The 16,350-nt window shown below is 46.2% G+C and overlaps 1 protein-coding gene across 1 annotated transcript in view; it reads right to left on the bottom strand.

Moving 5' to 3' along the window:
• Positions 1 to 15,418, bottom strand: part of TAF11 (TATA-box binding protein associated factor 11) — a 19,571-nt gene extending 4,153 nt beyond the window's left edge. Inside the window, exon 1 of the mRNA XM_026864380.1 lies at positions 15,356 to 15,418. Within this exon, the coding sequence (XP_026720181.1) occupies positions 15,356 to 15,418 (63 nt within the window). The remainder of the gene's footprint in view (positions 1 to 15,355) is intronic.
• Between the last annotated feature and the right edge of the window lie 932 nt (positions 15,419 to 16,350).

Raw genomic sequence — 16,350 nt, 5'->3', positions numbered from 1 at the left:
GGGCCGGGGCAGGAGGCGCCCTGCGTGGGAATTGAGGGGCTGGGGTGAGATGTTACAGTGGGCTGCGATGGGTGTGGGGGGGGTGAGGATGGGCTGAGGACCCCTGAGGCTTTGGTGCTCCCTGTGGGATCAGGGGTGCGAGGGGGCTGGGCTGGAGGGGGCTGGCGGCTGAGCCCCTCGGGTTCGTGTGCCCCGAGGCGAGGAGCAGCAGCGGCCAGCGGCTGGGAGAGGAGAGGAGCCCGTCGGGGTCGGGAGCAGGCGCTTCCAGGGCTGGGGGCTGCCCCGTGTCCCCCGGGGCTCGCACTGCTGCAGGCTACGAGGTGGTGGATGCTGCTGGCTCCCGTGGGTAGCTACAGACTGGTGTAACTGGGAAAGTGTGATGTCTTTGGAGGAGGACTCCGGGTCAGGGTGCTAGCAGAGGCTGCTGGCTCTGAAGCCAGGACGTGTGTAGGTTCCCATGGTGAGGAGAGCTGCTGGCTGAATTCACAGGGGCAGGTGTGCAGGCAGGTGTTCGGCGAGGCGTCCTCTCGCTGCTCTTGCTCCCTGCACGTTCCTCCTCCCTCAGTAAATTCGTGGCTTGTGGTTCTACTCCTCTGCTTCCCAACCCGGCGAGGGCTGCTGGGGCTTGGGGCTCGCTCTGCTGCGCTGGGGGCTGCACAAGCAGATGGAGGGCACAGTCCTTTGTAATTTGCTCTGTTTTGAAGCTCTTAGACCTTTGTTAGTTTTTTTCTCCTCCCCTTTTTTTTGGCATCTCCCAAGGAAACCACTGGCTGGTGCATTTCTTGAATTGCAGCCTTTTGCTATTTCAGCTTTGCTGGAAATGCTGCTGTTCCTGTTCCCCGAGCAACTGGTTTATACTGGGACAGGGGGAGGAGATTTGAGTCCAGTGTTGAGTGACGCTGTCACTGCACGACCTGTCTATTTAGAGGGATGCAACTTGCCCGTTTGTGGCTACATTTGATCCATTTTTCCTTTCCCGTAACCTGACCAGAAATCTGCTGTTGCCTGTTGGGCTGAATGACAGAGACGCGCGGACACGGGGAGGTTGTGCTTTCCCGGCACACACATTTCTTCCTCTGAAATGTAAATCTGCTCTCGGGTCAAACTTTATTCTTCTCTTTTAATATATTGAACACTCTGAGCCCTTGTTTTGAGTGGGGAATTGCTCTGACCACTTCAGGCTCGTCTGCGTTAGAAGATGGATGTACTTGCAGGGTGTTTAGATAAAGTAGAGAGGGTCAGTTGAGTTAAATACACACCACGAGTGTTATCAGCCTCTTGTTCTAACAGCTCCGTCGCGCTTTCCGACAGTGCGTGGTGATGACGGCGACCTTTTTTTCTCTGGTAAGACAACTGCTTGTGATACCAGCTGATTGGTGGAGTGGGCAGGCTGTTTGATGTCTGATCAGTTAGTGTAGTTTTTCACATGTACACGTGGTTTCGTGTGTAGACGCGTTTCTGAAGGTGAATGTCACAGCTGTCATTCGTAGCTTCTGTGTTCGTTAACTTGACTGTCTTAAATGTCTGTCAGTTGACACTACAATGATCCCTTTCTCCCACCAAAATTTCCAATCCCTGAACCTCTTTTCCCCTGCTGCTGAGTTAGTCAGGCTTTTTGCATGTTTGTGATAGTGGCTGTCGTTCTGGAAGCGTGTTGGTGTTCCCAGCATGTTGGGAGTCATTGCAGCTCATCCTTAACTTCCTGTCTGAAATCTGCTGCAGCATCCCTGGATTTACAAGAGTTTGCATGCACCCATGTGGATGCTCACCCCGATTGTGATCTCAGACCTCTGTGGATCGGGACCTCTGTACCACGTTTGTACCAGCAAATTGGCTGAGGTATTCCTCGACCTCAGCGTTCCCAACGCCGGGCAGTGACCGTGAGGATGGTACCTGCAGTCACCTCTTGCAAACTGGCAGTGGGGTGGGAGTTCGGGGGGCCATGGTGTGTGGGGTTGCAGCACTGGGGAAGCAGGAGGTTGCTGAGGATTGTTCGAGGGCTTGGGTGCTGTGGTGAATGATGCATGTTAGATATTGCAAACGCACCTCTCGGGATTTAGAGGATTTCTGATTGTTGCCAGTGCTCTGTCAACTTGTTGGGCTTTTACTTTGGGTTAAATGACTCCATGTGAGAAGATTTCTGCTTGTGTTATAGTGGTGAGGTTTTTATGAGAAACAGCTGCTAAATTTACCTGCAAGGAGAAGCCTGGCAATTGTTTGGGAAGCAGCTGGGACAAACCAGGCAATGTTCAGAACTGTTGTTTTGTGTAGCGCAGGCTTCAAGCGATTGCGTAGTGTCTGTGAGGTGGCCGAGATGTACAAGGTTTGCTAAAAGGTTTATTGTAGTAGTTAGCATACTCCTTCGTGTCCCTTAGTACAGCAGCAAAACATTAGATTTTGGGGATTGGTTTCCAAAAAAAAAGTAGCCACACTAAGTATCAAAGCAGCCTTAGTGTATCCAAGAAGAAATTTGGGCACTTGTCTTCTGCCTGTGTGTCACCCTGTCTCTGTTGTGGTCTCTTTTCACTCTGCAAAGTGTGAAATTAACTCTTGGCCCTGGTGCCAAGCCTGATTACTGACTTGTTTGCTCATCTCTCGAGGTGTGCAATTCCTCTAGAACACCTTTGCCTGCGGTTTCCCTGCTTCCCCGGGGCAGGGAGGATGTTGCAGTAAGTTCCCCACAGCAGGAACGGTATTTAATTATAGCTAACTTTGCCTTTCTGTACTCCTTCAAAAATAACTTCAAGGATTTGGAAACAGGGAATATGAAATTTCATCTGTCTGACACCTCATGGGAAGTCGAAGATTGGCAAATTAAAGGGACCTGATGCTGTGGGAGGAGGGTGGAGGTGACAGGAAAGAGCCTGCGGTGTCTGCTCCACCAACCCCTGCCTCCTCTGCAGCATCCCGGTGTGTGCAACAGGTCAACAACTGTGGAGTAACTAAAGTTGAAGGGTTTTCTCTTAGATCTTATTCCTATATCTTAATTTATTTTCCTTATTATTATTAGATGCATTTTCTAAATTAAAACTAGTAAATATGTACTGGACGTGTGCCCAGAGACAGTCACAGTGCCAATTAAGTGGAAGCATTAATGGAAGAAGTTGATGGAGAAGGCTGAGGTGCTTCAGTCAGTGGCTAGTTGTCAAGGCTCTGCGGTGCAGGAAGGATGCTTAAACAATAGATGTGTTCAGTGCTGTGGGTAAAGAAATTGCAAAAAAGGTACCTGGAGCAGGGATTTATTTTTTTGTATGTATGATAAAACTGTATCTGAGAGAATTTAGGTTACAAAGCTTTGTCATTGGGATCTGGAAATATTTAGAAAAGGAGGTAAGACTGCTTTTATCCTTGCTTAGAAGTGAGGCGGGCTGCAAGCTTCTGGCAGAGTGGCCTTGGGCCTTTTATAAGAGTCAGACACACTATCCTAGCTGGGCACCTGTGAAGAGCATCTCTTGACACCCATGCAGCTGCTTTGGAAAACTGCAGTCAGCCTGCAAGACAAGAGGATGGCCGAAGCCGATGGGGTTGGGGTCTATATCGGCTAAAGAAAAGGCAGGTTGCTTTAATTTTAGGCATGTACATCGTGTGGGAGCTTTACCAACACTAGAACATGGGAACTTGTCTAATTAAGGGTTTTTTTACCCCTTGGTTGCAGTGGAGAAACCTGTCTGTGGTCAGTTTTGTACTTTCAGTTTTGTGTTTTCCCTTCCTCAAAAACTTTTGACTGCCTTCCTCTTTTTGGGTGGTCATTTTGATTCCTGGTCCTGCTGAAGCTGCTCATGTATTTCAATATATCTCCTGATAAGGGACCTGCTAAGCTGTCCTGCACCCCCCGAAGCTCGTTCCAAGAACAGGGTCATAAATGCTCAGCTGGGCTGGCAGAGCTCCCTCGTTCCTTCCTCTGTCCGATTTCAGGTCTCTTTGATGTCAGCATGATATTTAGTTCTTTGGGTTTGGTTTTTTTTTTTTTTTAACTCTCACTGCTTGGACTACCTGTTCTTGACAGAACATCTCTGCTTCTGAAGTGCCAGATCCAGCTTTTTCTGTGTGGTGCTGCAGCGTTTCAGATGTTTCAAAAATAAAGTTTTGAATTAGGTACTTTCCTGGAAGAAATGAGCTTGTTGGGCATGGTGCAGGAAGCTGCATTCCCACTGTTATACCTGGTAAACGTTTGTGTTGAGCTGGGGGACTGAGTTTTTAACAGAGTAAATGCTGGTCTGTAAAGTCGTAGAAGATGTCCCCAGCAGTAAATTCTGTGGAATGTATTGTTTCACCACATAAACTTCACTGCCTACCGTGTTTATTATAATTTAAATGTGAACTTTGTCAAGGTCGGGGGATTTCATAGTTCCTGCTTAGATCACTGAGCTGAGCCCTGTGGGTGTGAGAGACGTGGACAAACTCCAAACAAAATCACCGATTTCTGCAGGTAAGCAGGAAGCAAGATGTGATAGACCGTGATAAGCCAGGCAAGAAGGAAATGCAGAGATAGAATTAAAGATTATCTCTCCCTAGGGGGTGAATATGCCACTGTGCAGCACTAAAAATGTTAAGCAGGAAAATAAACCCCACTGGAAAGCTAATGTGAAGAAGGGAGCGCAAACAGTGGGTCGAGGTACTAGGAAGGACGTGGGGAGGATGAGAAGCAGTAGAGGAGAGGGAGATCGGTTTCTGGCTTGTGCCGAAGCAGATGGTGGGGCTCACAAAGAGGTGGTGGCTTGCCAGGGTTTGGGGGGAGTCTTGGCTTTGTGCTGCCGTCCACGCAGCCTCTGGGATCTGCTCACGAGACGTGATCACTGGGACCCGTTCAGGGCCTGGAAATCTGCTGAAACCCAGGTCCAGGAGTCTGATGTAGATCCCTGCGCCTTGGTCCCGCCCTGGCTGCTCCATTTTCAGAACATACAGCACAGGCAAAAGCGTTTCTCGTAGATCAGTGAGCATCCAGAGATAAAATCAGCTTCATATAAACACAGCTTAATGCTTATAAGCAAAAGCAAGTCCAGAAATTAGAAATGCTTTGTGACTCCATGAGGTTTCTTGGGGTTTTGGGGGCACTTCTGCATTGAGGCCTGCCAAATTTGGATAATTTTTTTTTTTTTTCCGCTTCACTGTTAAGTTCAAGGCAGGAAGCAACAAAACAATTTGTGGCCTGAAATATCAAGCTGCATTCAGTAGGTTTTGCCAGTAGCAGTAAGGGATGAATTGTGTTAAAGCCAAATCTGCAGAAAAAGCTTTTTATTTTCATCTGTTGATGTGAGAAGACTGGATCTTTGTTGATGAGAGGGGAAACTGAGGCTGCTGTTGAGCCCCAGATTGTATATGTAATCTTCTATAAGTGTATCAAGGAGAAACTTCTGCTGTGAATTAGGACTTTTTTGTATACATCTGCTGTGGGAAAGGATTCGGTTGGCGCTTCACGGAAGCCACAGCAAGTGTTCTAGTCAATTTGCAGCAGTTATTACTGGTGAGAATTTTGTTTGGTTTCGGAAAAGACATGGTGTAATAACTGAACACTTAAAGTAGCTTCAAATAGTCCAGATGCGGGTAGGAGTCAGAAAAATTGTTTCTATATAAAAAAAAAAGTGGCGTTTCATAATTGTTCTTGTGCAGCTGGATGATATAAATAAATAATTTTAGTGCTACGCGTTCCCCCAGCGGTCTGAGGCTGCAGGCTCTCTGCCTGCTGCGTTTCCATCGGGAAGGGAGGTCCCGCACCGAGTTGTGGCTGACTGGGAAGAAAGAGGAATTGCCCCACTCGTAGTAAGGCCGAGGCTGTCCGTGTGTCTGGCCGCTCACAGGTGTGTTATCACCTGATGTGGGGCCAGGGCTTGTGATTAAGTGGCAAGTCCTGCTGTGTTTGGTGGAGATAGTGGCAGGAAACAGCAGCCAGGCTCCAAAGGTCCGAGCTTCCAGGGTTGTGTAAAGGCGCCGACAAAGTATTTCCCTATCTTCCCTTTCCCCCATCAAAAGGGAATTGCTCCCGGTGTGTTCGCATGAAACGAGGCTGTCAGAAATCACAACTGGGTCTTTCACTCTCCTTGGTGCTGTGATTAATGATCTCGCCCACTTTTAAACTGTCTTCTGATCCACACCCTCCCGTACAAACAGCAAAGCAGGACAGATCTCTCTTTAATTAGATACCTGAGCACTGGTATTGCTAAGAGTATTACTGCCACAGGCATTAGGTGTGCACCTGCTCGTTTTTGTGAATTGTTTTCTAAGCACTTTTTAAATAATTCAGGAAAGCTGCAATTATTGGCAATGACTCTGAAGAGTTTTTTTATCTGTGTGATCTTCTAATTCAGCTTTGGAGCATTTTATTTGCTTGCTTTGGTCAGCATGATTCTGCGATTAGGGTTGTGTTTGGGGAGGATTGGGTTTTTCTTGCCATAAATTTGCTGTGGGACCTTGGACAACTCACATTAGCCGTGCCCTGCTTTGCTCACCTCAGCGATGGGTGCTACCTGTTTTCTTCTCTAGAGGAGGATTTGTTTTTTATGTAGCACCCAGGGCTTGCTTGGAATGCACATGAAGATTGTTGTGTAGGTGGCTTCCCTTTCTGTGAAACTCCCTTGGGAGAGTTTTGTCCTGCTTCCTTCCAGACACGCTGTGTGCAGTCCGAGGTTTCCACGCCACGCATGCGGAGGGCAGCGACCTGGTGCTCCCTGATTTCGTTGGTAGAAAAGATTGGTTGGATGTTGAAGGGTGGTGCTGTGGAGGGTGTGCAAGAGCTGAATTAAATGGATAAGGAGTTGGGAGCAGATGTGAATCCATTGAGGTGGCGCAGCCTTCTAGCAAAATGCTCCGAGCGCAGCACGTCGGATAGGAATCTCTCTGTTAATGCTGAGTAAAAGTGTCTTAACTGTGTAGGCAGCGACTCAGAACTTCCAACTGATTGATGTTGGCTCTATAATATAGGTGGGTGTCCAGGCTGGGGCAAATTCTTCTGGCTATTGACTTCCCATCAGTCTTTACCCATGTGCTGAGTTCTCTGGAGTCTTGGGACTTGTTCTCTTGGGAGTGCCAAGGTGTTTATGTCAGATGGAGGACGAGAAGACATTAGCTTAATTTTCACCTTACTTTGAGAGTTTCTCAGCAGAGTGTTTTGAAGTGCCAAACAGGTTTTGGAAATATTCATATGCTCTTACAGGTTACTTCAAACGCTCCATGGGCTAAGACGTGGTGTGAGGAGCGTTAGGCAGGTCAGGATGTTAGGTGAGGCGTGTTAGGTGGGTCAGATTGTGTTGAAGATGTCAGAACCAAGCCAGTTATCACCCACTGACAGATGCCAGGATCCAAATAGTTGCAGTATCCCCTTGTGTTGCAGGGAGCTGGGGCAGGAGCAGGGCTCCCTGGTTTGTTTTTTTTTTTTCCAATTGCTAGGTTACGTTCCTTCCCAGGAGCATCATTTTACAGCTCTCAGCATTCACAGGGCTCACGTAAGATTTGTGCTGTGCCCCATCATGGGAGACAGTGAAATGCATCCATGACACACAGTTTACTTATTTTCCATGCCCTGAACAGAAAGACTTGCTCCAGAGCTGGCTGGCTGTAGGAAGCCCAAGGACTGTGGTTTGTGTTCAGGGTGCCCAAAGGAGCAGTTTGAGCTAGGCACTGACAGTTTGGTTAAAATGCCAGGTGCAGTCCTGAAATTTGCATCTTGAAGACTTTAGAGCTGGCTTTATTGATGCTGGAATTAGCAGCTGCATTCAGCACGTTCATGCAGGGGGATTTCTCTGTGTTTACCTTGGTGGCAGAGTGGATGCTTGTGGAATTGAGTGGACTGAGTGGATGTTTGTGAGATTCCCTGATGGCTTTTTTGATGTGTATACCCCAACTTATTATTCTACTAATGAGCTGTGTGTAGGAATTTCAGGACCAGAAACCACAGCTGTCCATGTAAACAAATATAGGATATTTGAGCAGTGAGATATTGCTTTGCTCCCCTCTACTTTTGTCTGCAGTCCCAAAACTGAAGAAATGTCGCTGCAGGTTTGAGTACATCCAGACTGCTCTGTGTTCCAAAGGCAGGAGCTACGCCGAGTTCAGCTGGATGCTGAATATTTAACAAACGGGTTTTGGTGCTAAATAGTGAAATTTGAAGGTTACAACGAAGCTTGTCCAGCAGTTAGTTGCTGAGCGTGGTGGTCCTGTCCTCCCCCATCTTCTTTCCCTGATAGTCACTTGCGTTGTGGTGTGGCTGTGCCAGAGTGAATCACTCCAGCTGGCTGATCTAACAGACTTTTGTTTCGTGAGGCCGCACAGTTCCTCGATCCAGTAGGAGGGAAATGGAAGAAACTCACAGGTGACAGCGCGGAGGAGCGGGATCTCCCCTTCCCTTCTCTGCTGCTTGCAGACCAGTGGTCCTGCTGTGGCCCTCTGCATGCAGTAATTCGTATCTGCATATGGATTGCCTAAAGAGCGTTATTTATGGAAGTGGAGCTGCTCACTTGATGACGTGGGTCCTGTGCTACTCCGGCTGATTAAGGCTGTTTGGCAGAGAGAGCTGAACTTTCTAAAGATGAATGTATGAAACAGTATTTGATAGATTAGGAGCGGCTGAGCCAAGAAAGTGTTCATCCGGTGGGATTTTTTTTTCAATGTAATGCATTGTTTTAGTGAGATTGAAGGAGAAGCAAGCAGAGGTATAAAAGACAAGTGAAAGATGTGATGGAGAATAGAGGTAATACATACAGATTACACCTGCGTTCATCCCAGACCAAAAGGGAAAGCCCCCTCCCAGCTGGACTTGGACAAGGATAAGACAAGTTCCTGGAGGCTGCAGTGCCCTCTGGCTAGCAGCAGATAACATGTGTTAATGCCTCCACTCCCATGCGAGCCCTTTGCCTTTCGTGAGGAGTTTATGCCAGGCTGGGTTCAGCCTGTGTGCGCAGCGCTCTGGGGACTCGCTGAACATGATTCTTCTGCCTGCACGGAGTGCGTGACGTCTGGTGGGTGCTCGAGCTGTCTGGTGGGTGCTCTGCTGAGCTGTGCCATCCTCTCCTCTGCTCCCTTCCGCTCCACGGATACAGCTGCATCTCGGTAACGCTCTGGCTACGGGAATCGCTTCAAGGTGAAGTGTCCTCTTGAAATGAAGAAGGTGCCTTTGAATAAGGGTGGTGGCTGTTTCTTCTTGTCACTGACACCAGGTACGAGGGCCTGTCTGCTGCTGAGATGGCACCATCACTGTCCCAGAGAGCTCGCCCTCGAGTACAGCTTAGTCATGGAAATGAGATAAATCCTATTTCACAGAAACTGGTAAAAATAAAACTGTTGAGGATTGATTTGTTTCTATAGCAACAGACTGGAGAAGCTAATACAGCTGCTCTGCAGAAGGGAGAAAAACATAAATTGAAATGTTAGTCCACCTGGGACTGTAGCTGTCAGCAAAAGAACGATCTTCAATAGACGGATGAAGGGGTAAAAAGCTTAATTAAAGATGGAGTGCAGGAAGGTGTGAGCTGTGTTTGGAAAGAAATTGGTGCTAGAGTGTGTGAACATGCCCTCTCTCCTGCACAAAAAACCTGGAGAGCCTGTATTCTGTCCTCAGAGCTATTTGTCTCTTATTTCCCAGAGGACTTCATTCTGAATTTGCCTGTGCCACCCTCTCATGGGTGGGGAAATGCCCTGCTTAAAGTAAGGCAGTGCTTTAATGCCTCTCAGTACCTGGGTGTTCCCCCTGTCAAGTGCACACTTTTAAACCTGAATTTAAATTGACTTTCTGTCCTGCAGTGAATCACCACGGCTTGCTTGAGCAATGTGCAGGGTTTATCGGGGAACCCCTTTGTTGCATGAACTGGGAGATGGCCTTTGAGAAGTCAGGGTGAATTTCTGAGCTAAATTTTCATCAGCTCGACCTGAATATGGAGCTGGATGTTCCAGAACAATGTGTGCCAGGGCCAAGTTTTCTGTAAATGTTTGTCCTGGAAGAAAATCCTGTAGAGCATCCAGAGAGCTGGATAAGGTGCTTGAGTTAAAAACGTGTGTTGGGGTTTTTTTTTTTTAATCTATACGGTGTGTAGATTTGTGTAGGGTTTCACTTTTCTTTTGCCTAAACCAAGAGTTGCAGCAGACTCGCGTACACACTGTGCTGTTAAGGTGCCCGTTTTCCCCCACGGTTACTAAAGGTGAACTGCTTAAATGTGTGGGAGGCCCTAAGATGCCAAGTGCTGAGACCACCACGTGTATATGTACATTCTTGACTTGAGGATGTATCCCACTTTGCATGGCTATTAAGAGTTTCTGAATAAAATCAGTATATAGATCTGAAACGAGCAGGATGTTAACAAAATTAGAGAAGTTGCTTTTAAAGCAGGAGTGTGTGTGCAAGGCTTTTACCAGGCTCTTTGAAAGAGTCTGTGTTATTTAGTTTAAGGAAAGTCAGAGCTTGACTTCATGTTGTTTGGGTCTGGTAAACCCAAATTACATTAGCACTTTTCCCTTGTTACTTAAACACATGGTTTCTTTTAAAGGGAAATTGAATTTAAAAATAAACCTCAAGCTTTTTCCAGCTAAAAGGAAGCGTCTGTAGTGCTGCATACTAAGGAGTCAAGAGCGCAACCCTGTCTAAAAGTGAGTGCCATAAATATTATGCAAATACATTATCTCATTAGATTTATATCTAATCCTATTGCCTGCTGGTTTTCAGGCTCAGGCCAAACAAGACTGAAGATGTCATAGGTGGTCTTTCAAATCTAATATTGAAGTGGGTTGGAAATTAGGTGAAATGACTTCTGCCTCCTCCTAATTAAGACACTATGAGAAATCCTTTCAAGTTTGGCATCGCGGAGTAAATTGCCGGTTTTAAAATGTAATCCGATTAAAGAAGCCTAGTGCTTGGTAAGGTTTGAAGCCTGCCTGTGCAGTGATGCAGATGGGCTCCCCAGACCCTTCTTTACTGCTCTTAATTTCAGAAATCAGCACAATGTTTTTAGGAACGAGACTGTAATAAAGCCTTGAACTCTGGAGACTTCAGAGCTTTGCATTCTGGTCTTGGTTCTGTTGCAAGGGTTGTGAAGACCATCAGATGACTTGAGAGGGACTGTATGTCCCGTGGACTTTTTTTTTTGTTAGTACTTCTTCCCAGTGTTTTCTAAAGCCACGGTTCCTCATTGCGCAGTGTTAAGACTGATAAAGCGTTGGCTGTCATGGAACAGACGTTTAAATGACCTCGATTCATCCTGTGATCCCTTGTGGATGACTTCTGCTTGTCCTGGAGTGTGGTTAGTAACTACCTTTGAGTGATTTAAAATGACTTGTGTTCCCCTTGTGACATTGGGCTCTCTTTACAGCCTCGTTTCAGCCTGGTGGAGTCTGAAGCCATATGTCGGAACTCCTATGGCTCATCTCCATTTGAGTTAGAAACAGCTGAAAACACAGAGAACTTGGAGGACATGCGTAATTAGTGCTAGATTTGGCATGTTGGGAATATTTCCTTTAACCTCAGTGGGAATTATTTCACAGAAAGAATGAAACAGAATGCATCCTTGACATTCCTTTTCGCCGAAAATAAAGACCTATAAAGAAGAGAATTGGTTAAAAAAACCCAAACTGCTGGCTTTCTGATGGTCCAACGTGGAGGACGTCATTTGAATGCGGCGTTTGGTGTCTGTGCTGAGGTTAGTCCTGGAAACTGCGCGGCTTCAGGGGAGCTGCTGTGAGGCGCCCAGCCCCACATTCCTGTCAGGCCTAGGAATGAGCCCAAAGATGCTGTGGATTAGACGTACAACTTCAGAATTACTCAGAAAAGAAGCAGGTCACTGTTTGCCTTGGTCTTCTCGTTCTTACCACTGTTGTAGTGCCCGGAGTTTCATCCTTGTGAATGTGAGGTGACTTGAGCTACTCTCGTCGGGCTTTAGCGATGTGCCGGGCGTATGGCTGGCATTGTCTGGAACCAGTTTTTCAGATGCAAATGTAAATGGGGTGGATGTTGGCTCTTGGGGTGCACTTAACAAATGAAAAAAATTTGAATCTTGAAGAAAACTTCTGAATGTTAAGCATTGCACTTAAACTCTGTGTGTGTAAACAAATAGTAAGCTGCTCTTTTTTTTTTTCTTGTGCATTGACCTTAACTGCTTCACAAGACTTGAGTTTTTGGTCTCCTATTATCTCAGTTTCAGGTAATTAAAGATTCTGATTTTCCCCACAGTTCACTCATCCTTGACTTATGCTTTTTCTTCTAAATTCCTCAGGAAAGTTGGGTACAATTTAATGGTCTTCAGTGCTGCTCCAAGATAGCTGTGCAGAGCTACTGTCTGAGAAAAGGATTGTGCTTTCCATCTTGATAGCTGTCACTGTCGGTGGTGGATAAGCTTTTGAAGCTGTCTGAAATGCCTTAGGATCCTGGTAGTTATATGGTATAAGTTGTTACAGCTGAGATATAATTATTTGCTGGGATAGAGTTGCAATGACCCTGAAATTGTTTGAAGTAATGGAGAGTTTTTTCCCTGCATAAGTTTATAATTTAGTAGTCTGACTTGCACATATATACATTCCTTCTGTACATTAAAAATGTTAGGCTGGGAAAGGCTCTGCCACTAAAAGCAGCTCCTGGCTGGGAGAACTGTATTTAACAGAGAAAAAGCCCAGAAATGTTTTTGTATGCTTTCAAATAAGTGGGCAGAAATATTTTAAGGGATTTGGAACATATTATCTTATGTTGTGTAAGTTCCCCAAAGGAAATATGGGGTGGGTTTTTTTTTTTCCTGGTGAGGAAAAAAGCTGTTTGAGGCTGGCTTGTCATCTTGGGCAAAATCAAATCTGACAGGTGGATAAAAACAGAGCTAGAAGCTTAAGGTGTACAGTGAAATGTGTGGGAAGGAGCTCTCTTTGCTGCTTGTTCCATTATTTATTCAGTTTACCAGTGTTAGTGATGTCTACAGATGTCTCTGCCAGCTCTCCGAGGAGTGGTACCTGCCCTTCTGGCCTTCCCCACAGCTCTTCAGAAGCAGTTAGCCGGGAGAGAACCTTAGCATTTAATACATATCATTTGGCTGGCTGACTTACTCATATTTTTAAGCTCTAACCTTATCTCTGTTCTACAGATAGCATAGACAAGTAATGACAACTTTATAGGAGCTATCTCAAGATTCAGAAATAATTCACTGCCTCGATTATTCGCTCTCGTGCCTGCTTTTTAACGGGCCAGACAGATACTTCTGGAGTAGAAGGATGTCCTTTTTAATTTCCATCCTGCTCTTAAACTTTCTGGAGAGCTGTTGTCTTCTCTTAAGTTGATGCTTTCTCCGTTTGCTTGTCGCATACCAAGGACGAACAGGAGCTTATCGCAGTGCTTTCTGAACGTGACGGCTCAGGTGTGTCCTTAACGTCCCCATCCCAGCCGCCGTGGGGTCACTTTTCCGTTTGCCTTCTTGCCCTTACTGTCTTTGCTCTGTTGTTTCCCTGTTATTTGCTCTTTGGGCATCCAGTTAAAAAGCTCATCAAGAAGGAATTTCATCTGGAGTCAGTGCAGTGGTATGTAGTTGCCTTGTTTGTGTCCCGCATTGTTGCCAGTTAATTTCTTGTTCAGCCGTGTCTTTCTTCAGCCTTCAGGGACTTCTGATTAAGCCGGAGCACTGGGGATTTGATACGTGCTTAAATCGAGCTGTGTGGGTGAAACAGCTTGACTGCTGATGTGGGTTGTGTTGAAGGGCAAAGTCTGCTCCAAATGCTTAAGTGGAAGCTTTGTCGTGGCTCTTAACTCTCCAGTCCCATGTTCCCTTCCTTGAGGGTCTGTTCTCCCATCCCGTTGCATTCAGTCTTGAATATCAGAGCAACAAATTTCCTTTTTACTTAAGCTTAACATTTCTCCCTGCTTGTCGTGACGTACTGGGATTGGTGCCCCGCAAGCCTCTCCCGCAGGCATGTGGGGGTCTCTCCCTGCGTGTGCTGTGCCCTCTCCCCATCTGTCTGAACAATTAAGCGTTTCAATGCCAGCGTAAATTCAAAGCCCTCGTGTCACCGATCTTGGCAATGTCACAAGGGAAATGGGATGTTGTGTGAGCCCCTGTCTCTTATTAGTCTCCCTAAGGCAAAAGTGCACTCTAGATGCGGTTATTGGTACAAAATAATTGTGTTTGCTTTTTAATTGATGTAGGGGAGGGGCAATTCAGTCTCTGAATCTTTGTTTCTCTGGCTCTGCCTCACTTTGCCTATTTACCTGCTCCCCATCTACTCCAGGTCAGACACAAGTGCTGCTGTTCGGTGTGTCGGGCATCAATTCTCGGCAGCAACCAGTCTGTAAAAGAAGAACTGGTTTGCTGTGGAAGCAAGCGGGCTGGCAGGCTTTCATGATGCCAAGGCGTGACGTGGAGATGGCTTTGCCTAGGCTGGAGGCCACGGTGGCCAAGTGGCCATCTGAGCTTGGCTGTCGTGGGCCGGAGCAGGGAGAGGACAGGTCTCTTGAGCAGTCTGTTTGGCACTGAGAGATGGGGCAAGACATGAAGGCGTGTTTATTTTCTCTGTATAGAGTGTATCTAAGGCTTAACAAGGAGGAGAGCGTCCACGTTTAAATAAAGTATCACCTTCCCTACGTGCTGCTAGGTGCAAAGTTCCCTGCTCGAAATCCCAGATTCCCACTGAGATGTGTATGGGATCAGATCACTGCAGGTGCTGGAAAAAAATAGTAACTTTGACTTGTTCTAATTCTGTTGATTTCACCTGACAATGAACACGTAGTTATTTTGCAGAATAGATTGCTAGCAGAGGGTGACACATTTTCTGCCATCCTGGAACACTTAATTGGTGCATCAATTCCCCCCGTACGGGGAGAATGACGGGCAGTGGGAATGAAATGCACTCTGCCAGAATATTTTTTTTTTTTTGCACAAGTTCCTTTTGGCAACATTTTTACTCCAAACTCGGACCTTTTTTGTGTCTTGTCAAAAAGGAACAGTGCAGATGGACGTGTACATTTCAAGACACGATGCTCTATTTCTGTTGGTTGATTGTCATGTCTCTTGGGATTTTGTAGCTTGTTAAATCATCTCACAAAAGAAAAAGGGGGAGGGAAAATACAGTGCGAGGTTGCCAGCTGTAGTCAGCTCAGTGCTGCAGCGTGAGCTGCTTGGTATTTTTTGATTAGGAATTTGCGGTTGCCCAGACAGCTTGCTTCCATTTCTCTGGAAGTGCTGAATGGAGGGAAGGCCAAGGGAAACTCCTGCACCTTGCGAAGGAATTGTGCTTCAGCAGAGTCTGGGAGCCTGCACCTTCTAGATGTGTCCTGCTGATTTGTTTTTTTTCTGCATCTGATATTTTTTTGTTTTTAATACTATGTTTTCTTCCACTTAGTTGTATCTTCTCCAGTACTGTGGCCACAGTAGAGCTTTGCTTCAAATGAAGAGTGAGGAATGCTTACCTTAGCAGTGCTGCTAGTTCCAGTTTGCAATTTGGTGATATTGTCAGCTCCAGGCTGTTTCATATGACATTCATAATGCTGCCCAGTTTATTGAATTTCTGCAGGAACGTTTTGCTTCCTTTTGCTCATATTCCTCAAAACCCCATCTAGTCAGATGCAAGAGAGGAGGATGCTGTTCAGTACTGGTATTTAGTAAATCTCATTAAGAGGCTTGTAAGCGTATTGCAAGGCAGCTTTTCAACCTCAGTACTTCATGTAAAATCCTACATCTGTGTGTTGGGTGGTCAGGGTTTGCTCCCTGACAAGTGTAAGCACTCCAGTTTGAGACTACTGTTATTAAGGGACTAGTGGAGACTGCGTCTTGCATGGTTACATGTGTTAGAAGCTAAATGCAAACTCTTTTTAAAAATTGCTCCAGTGAGCATCTTCCATTCTCTTTGCTTCTGAAACCTCCTCTTCTGAGTTTTGTCTTCAGTTGAGCTAAGTGCCAAAGTCGTAAGGTGTGGTAGTGTTTGTGAGCTGCAAATGTGAAGGACTTGTGGGTGACATCGTTTTTATGTTACCTTCCCATTTTCCCTTTTCTCCTACCAACATGCTGCCGTGTGTGGAGAGGGGGATGCTCCTGACACTGTACACATCACAAACCCAAGCTCCTGGCTGTTCTCCTCTGGAGATGCTGCTTGGCTTTCTCTCTCTTGATGATTGAATTTTTTTTGCAGCTTTTTCAGAAAAGCTTTGTTTAGATCTGTCCCCTGTAGTCAGTGCCAGCATGTAGAGCCTGTGTTGTATGTGAACTCTGTTCCGTTGCATGTAATCAGCTGGAAATGCTCCCATAATGGGAGCAGATTGCAGAGCTAGTGTCTGTAATGCTTTTAAGAATAAAGGGCAGCATATGCACTCAAATCAGACCTGCTTTTTTCCTCTCCTGCAGCTATTTATTTTGCCTCCTGCTCGGAGGGATTCTTTGATGTAGCGTAACACGCACGCGTGACCCA

The sequence above is a fragment of the Athene cunicularia genome (assembly GCF_003259725.1).
Source record: "Athene cunicularia isolate RWA chromosome 26 unlocalized genomic scaffold, athCun1 chr26_part2, whole genome shotgun sequence".
NCBI lineage: Eukaryota > Metazoa > Chordata > Aves > Strigiformes > Strigidae > Athene > Athene cunicularia.
Note: the sequence above shows the minus strand (reverse complement) of the source record. Positions and strands in the feature narration are given on the sequence as shown.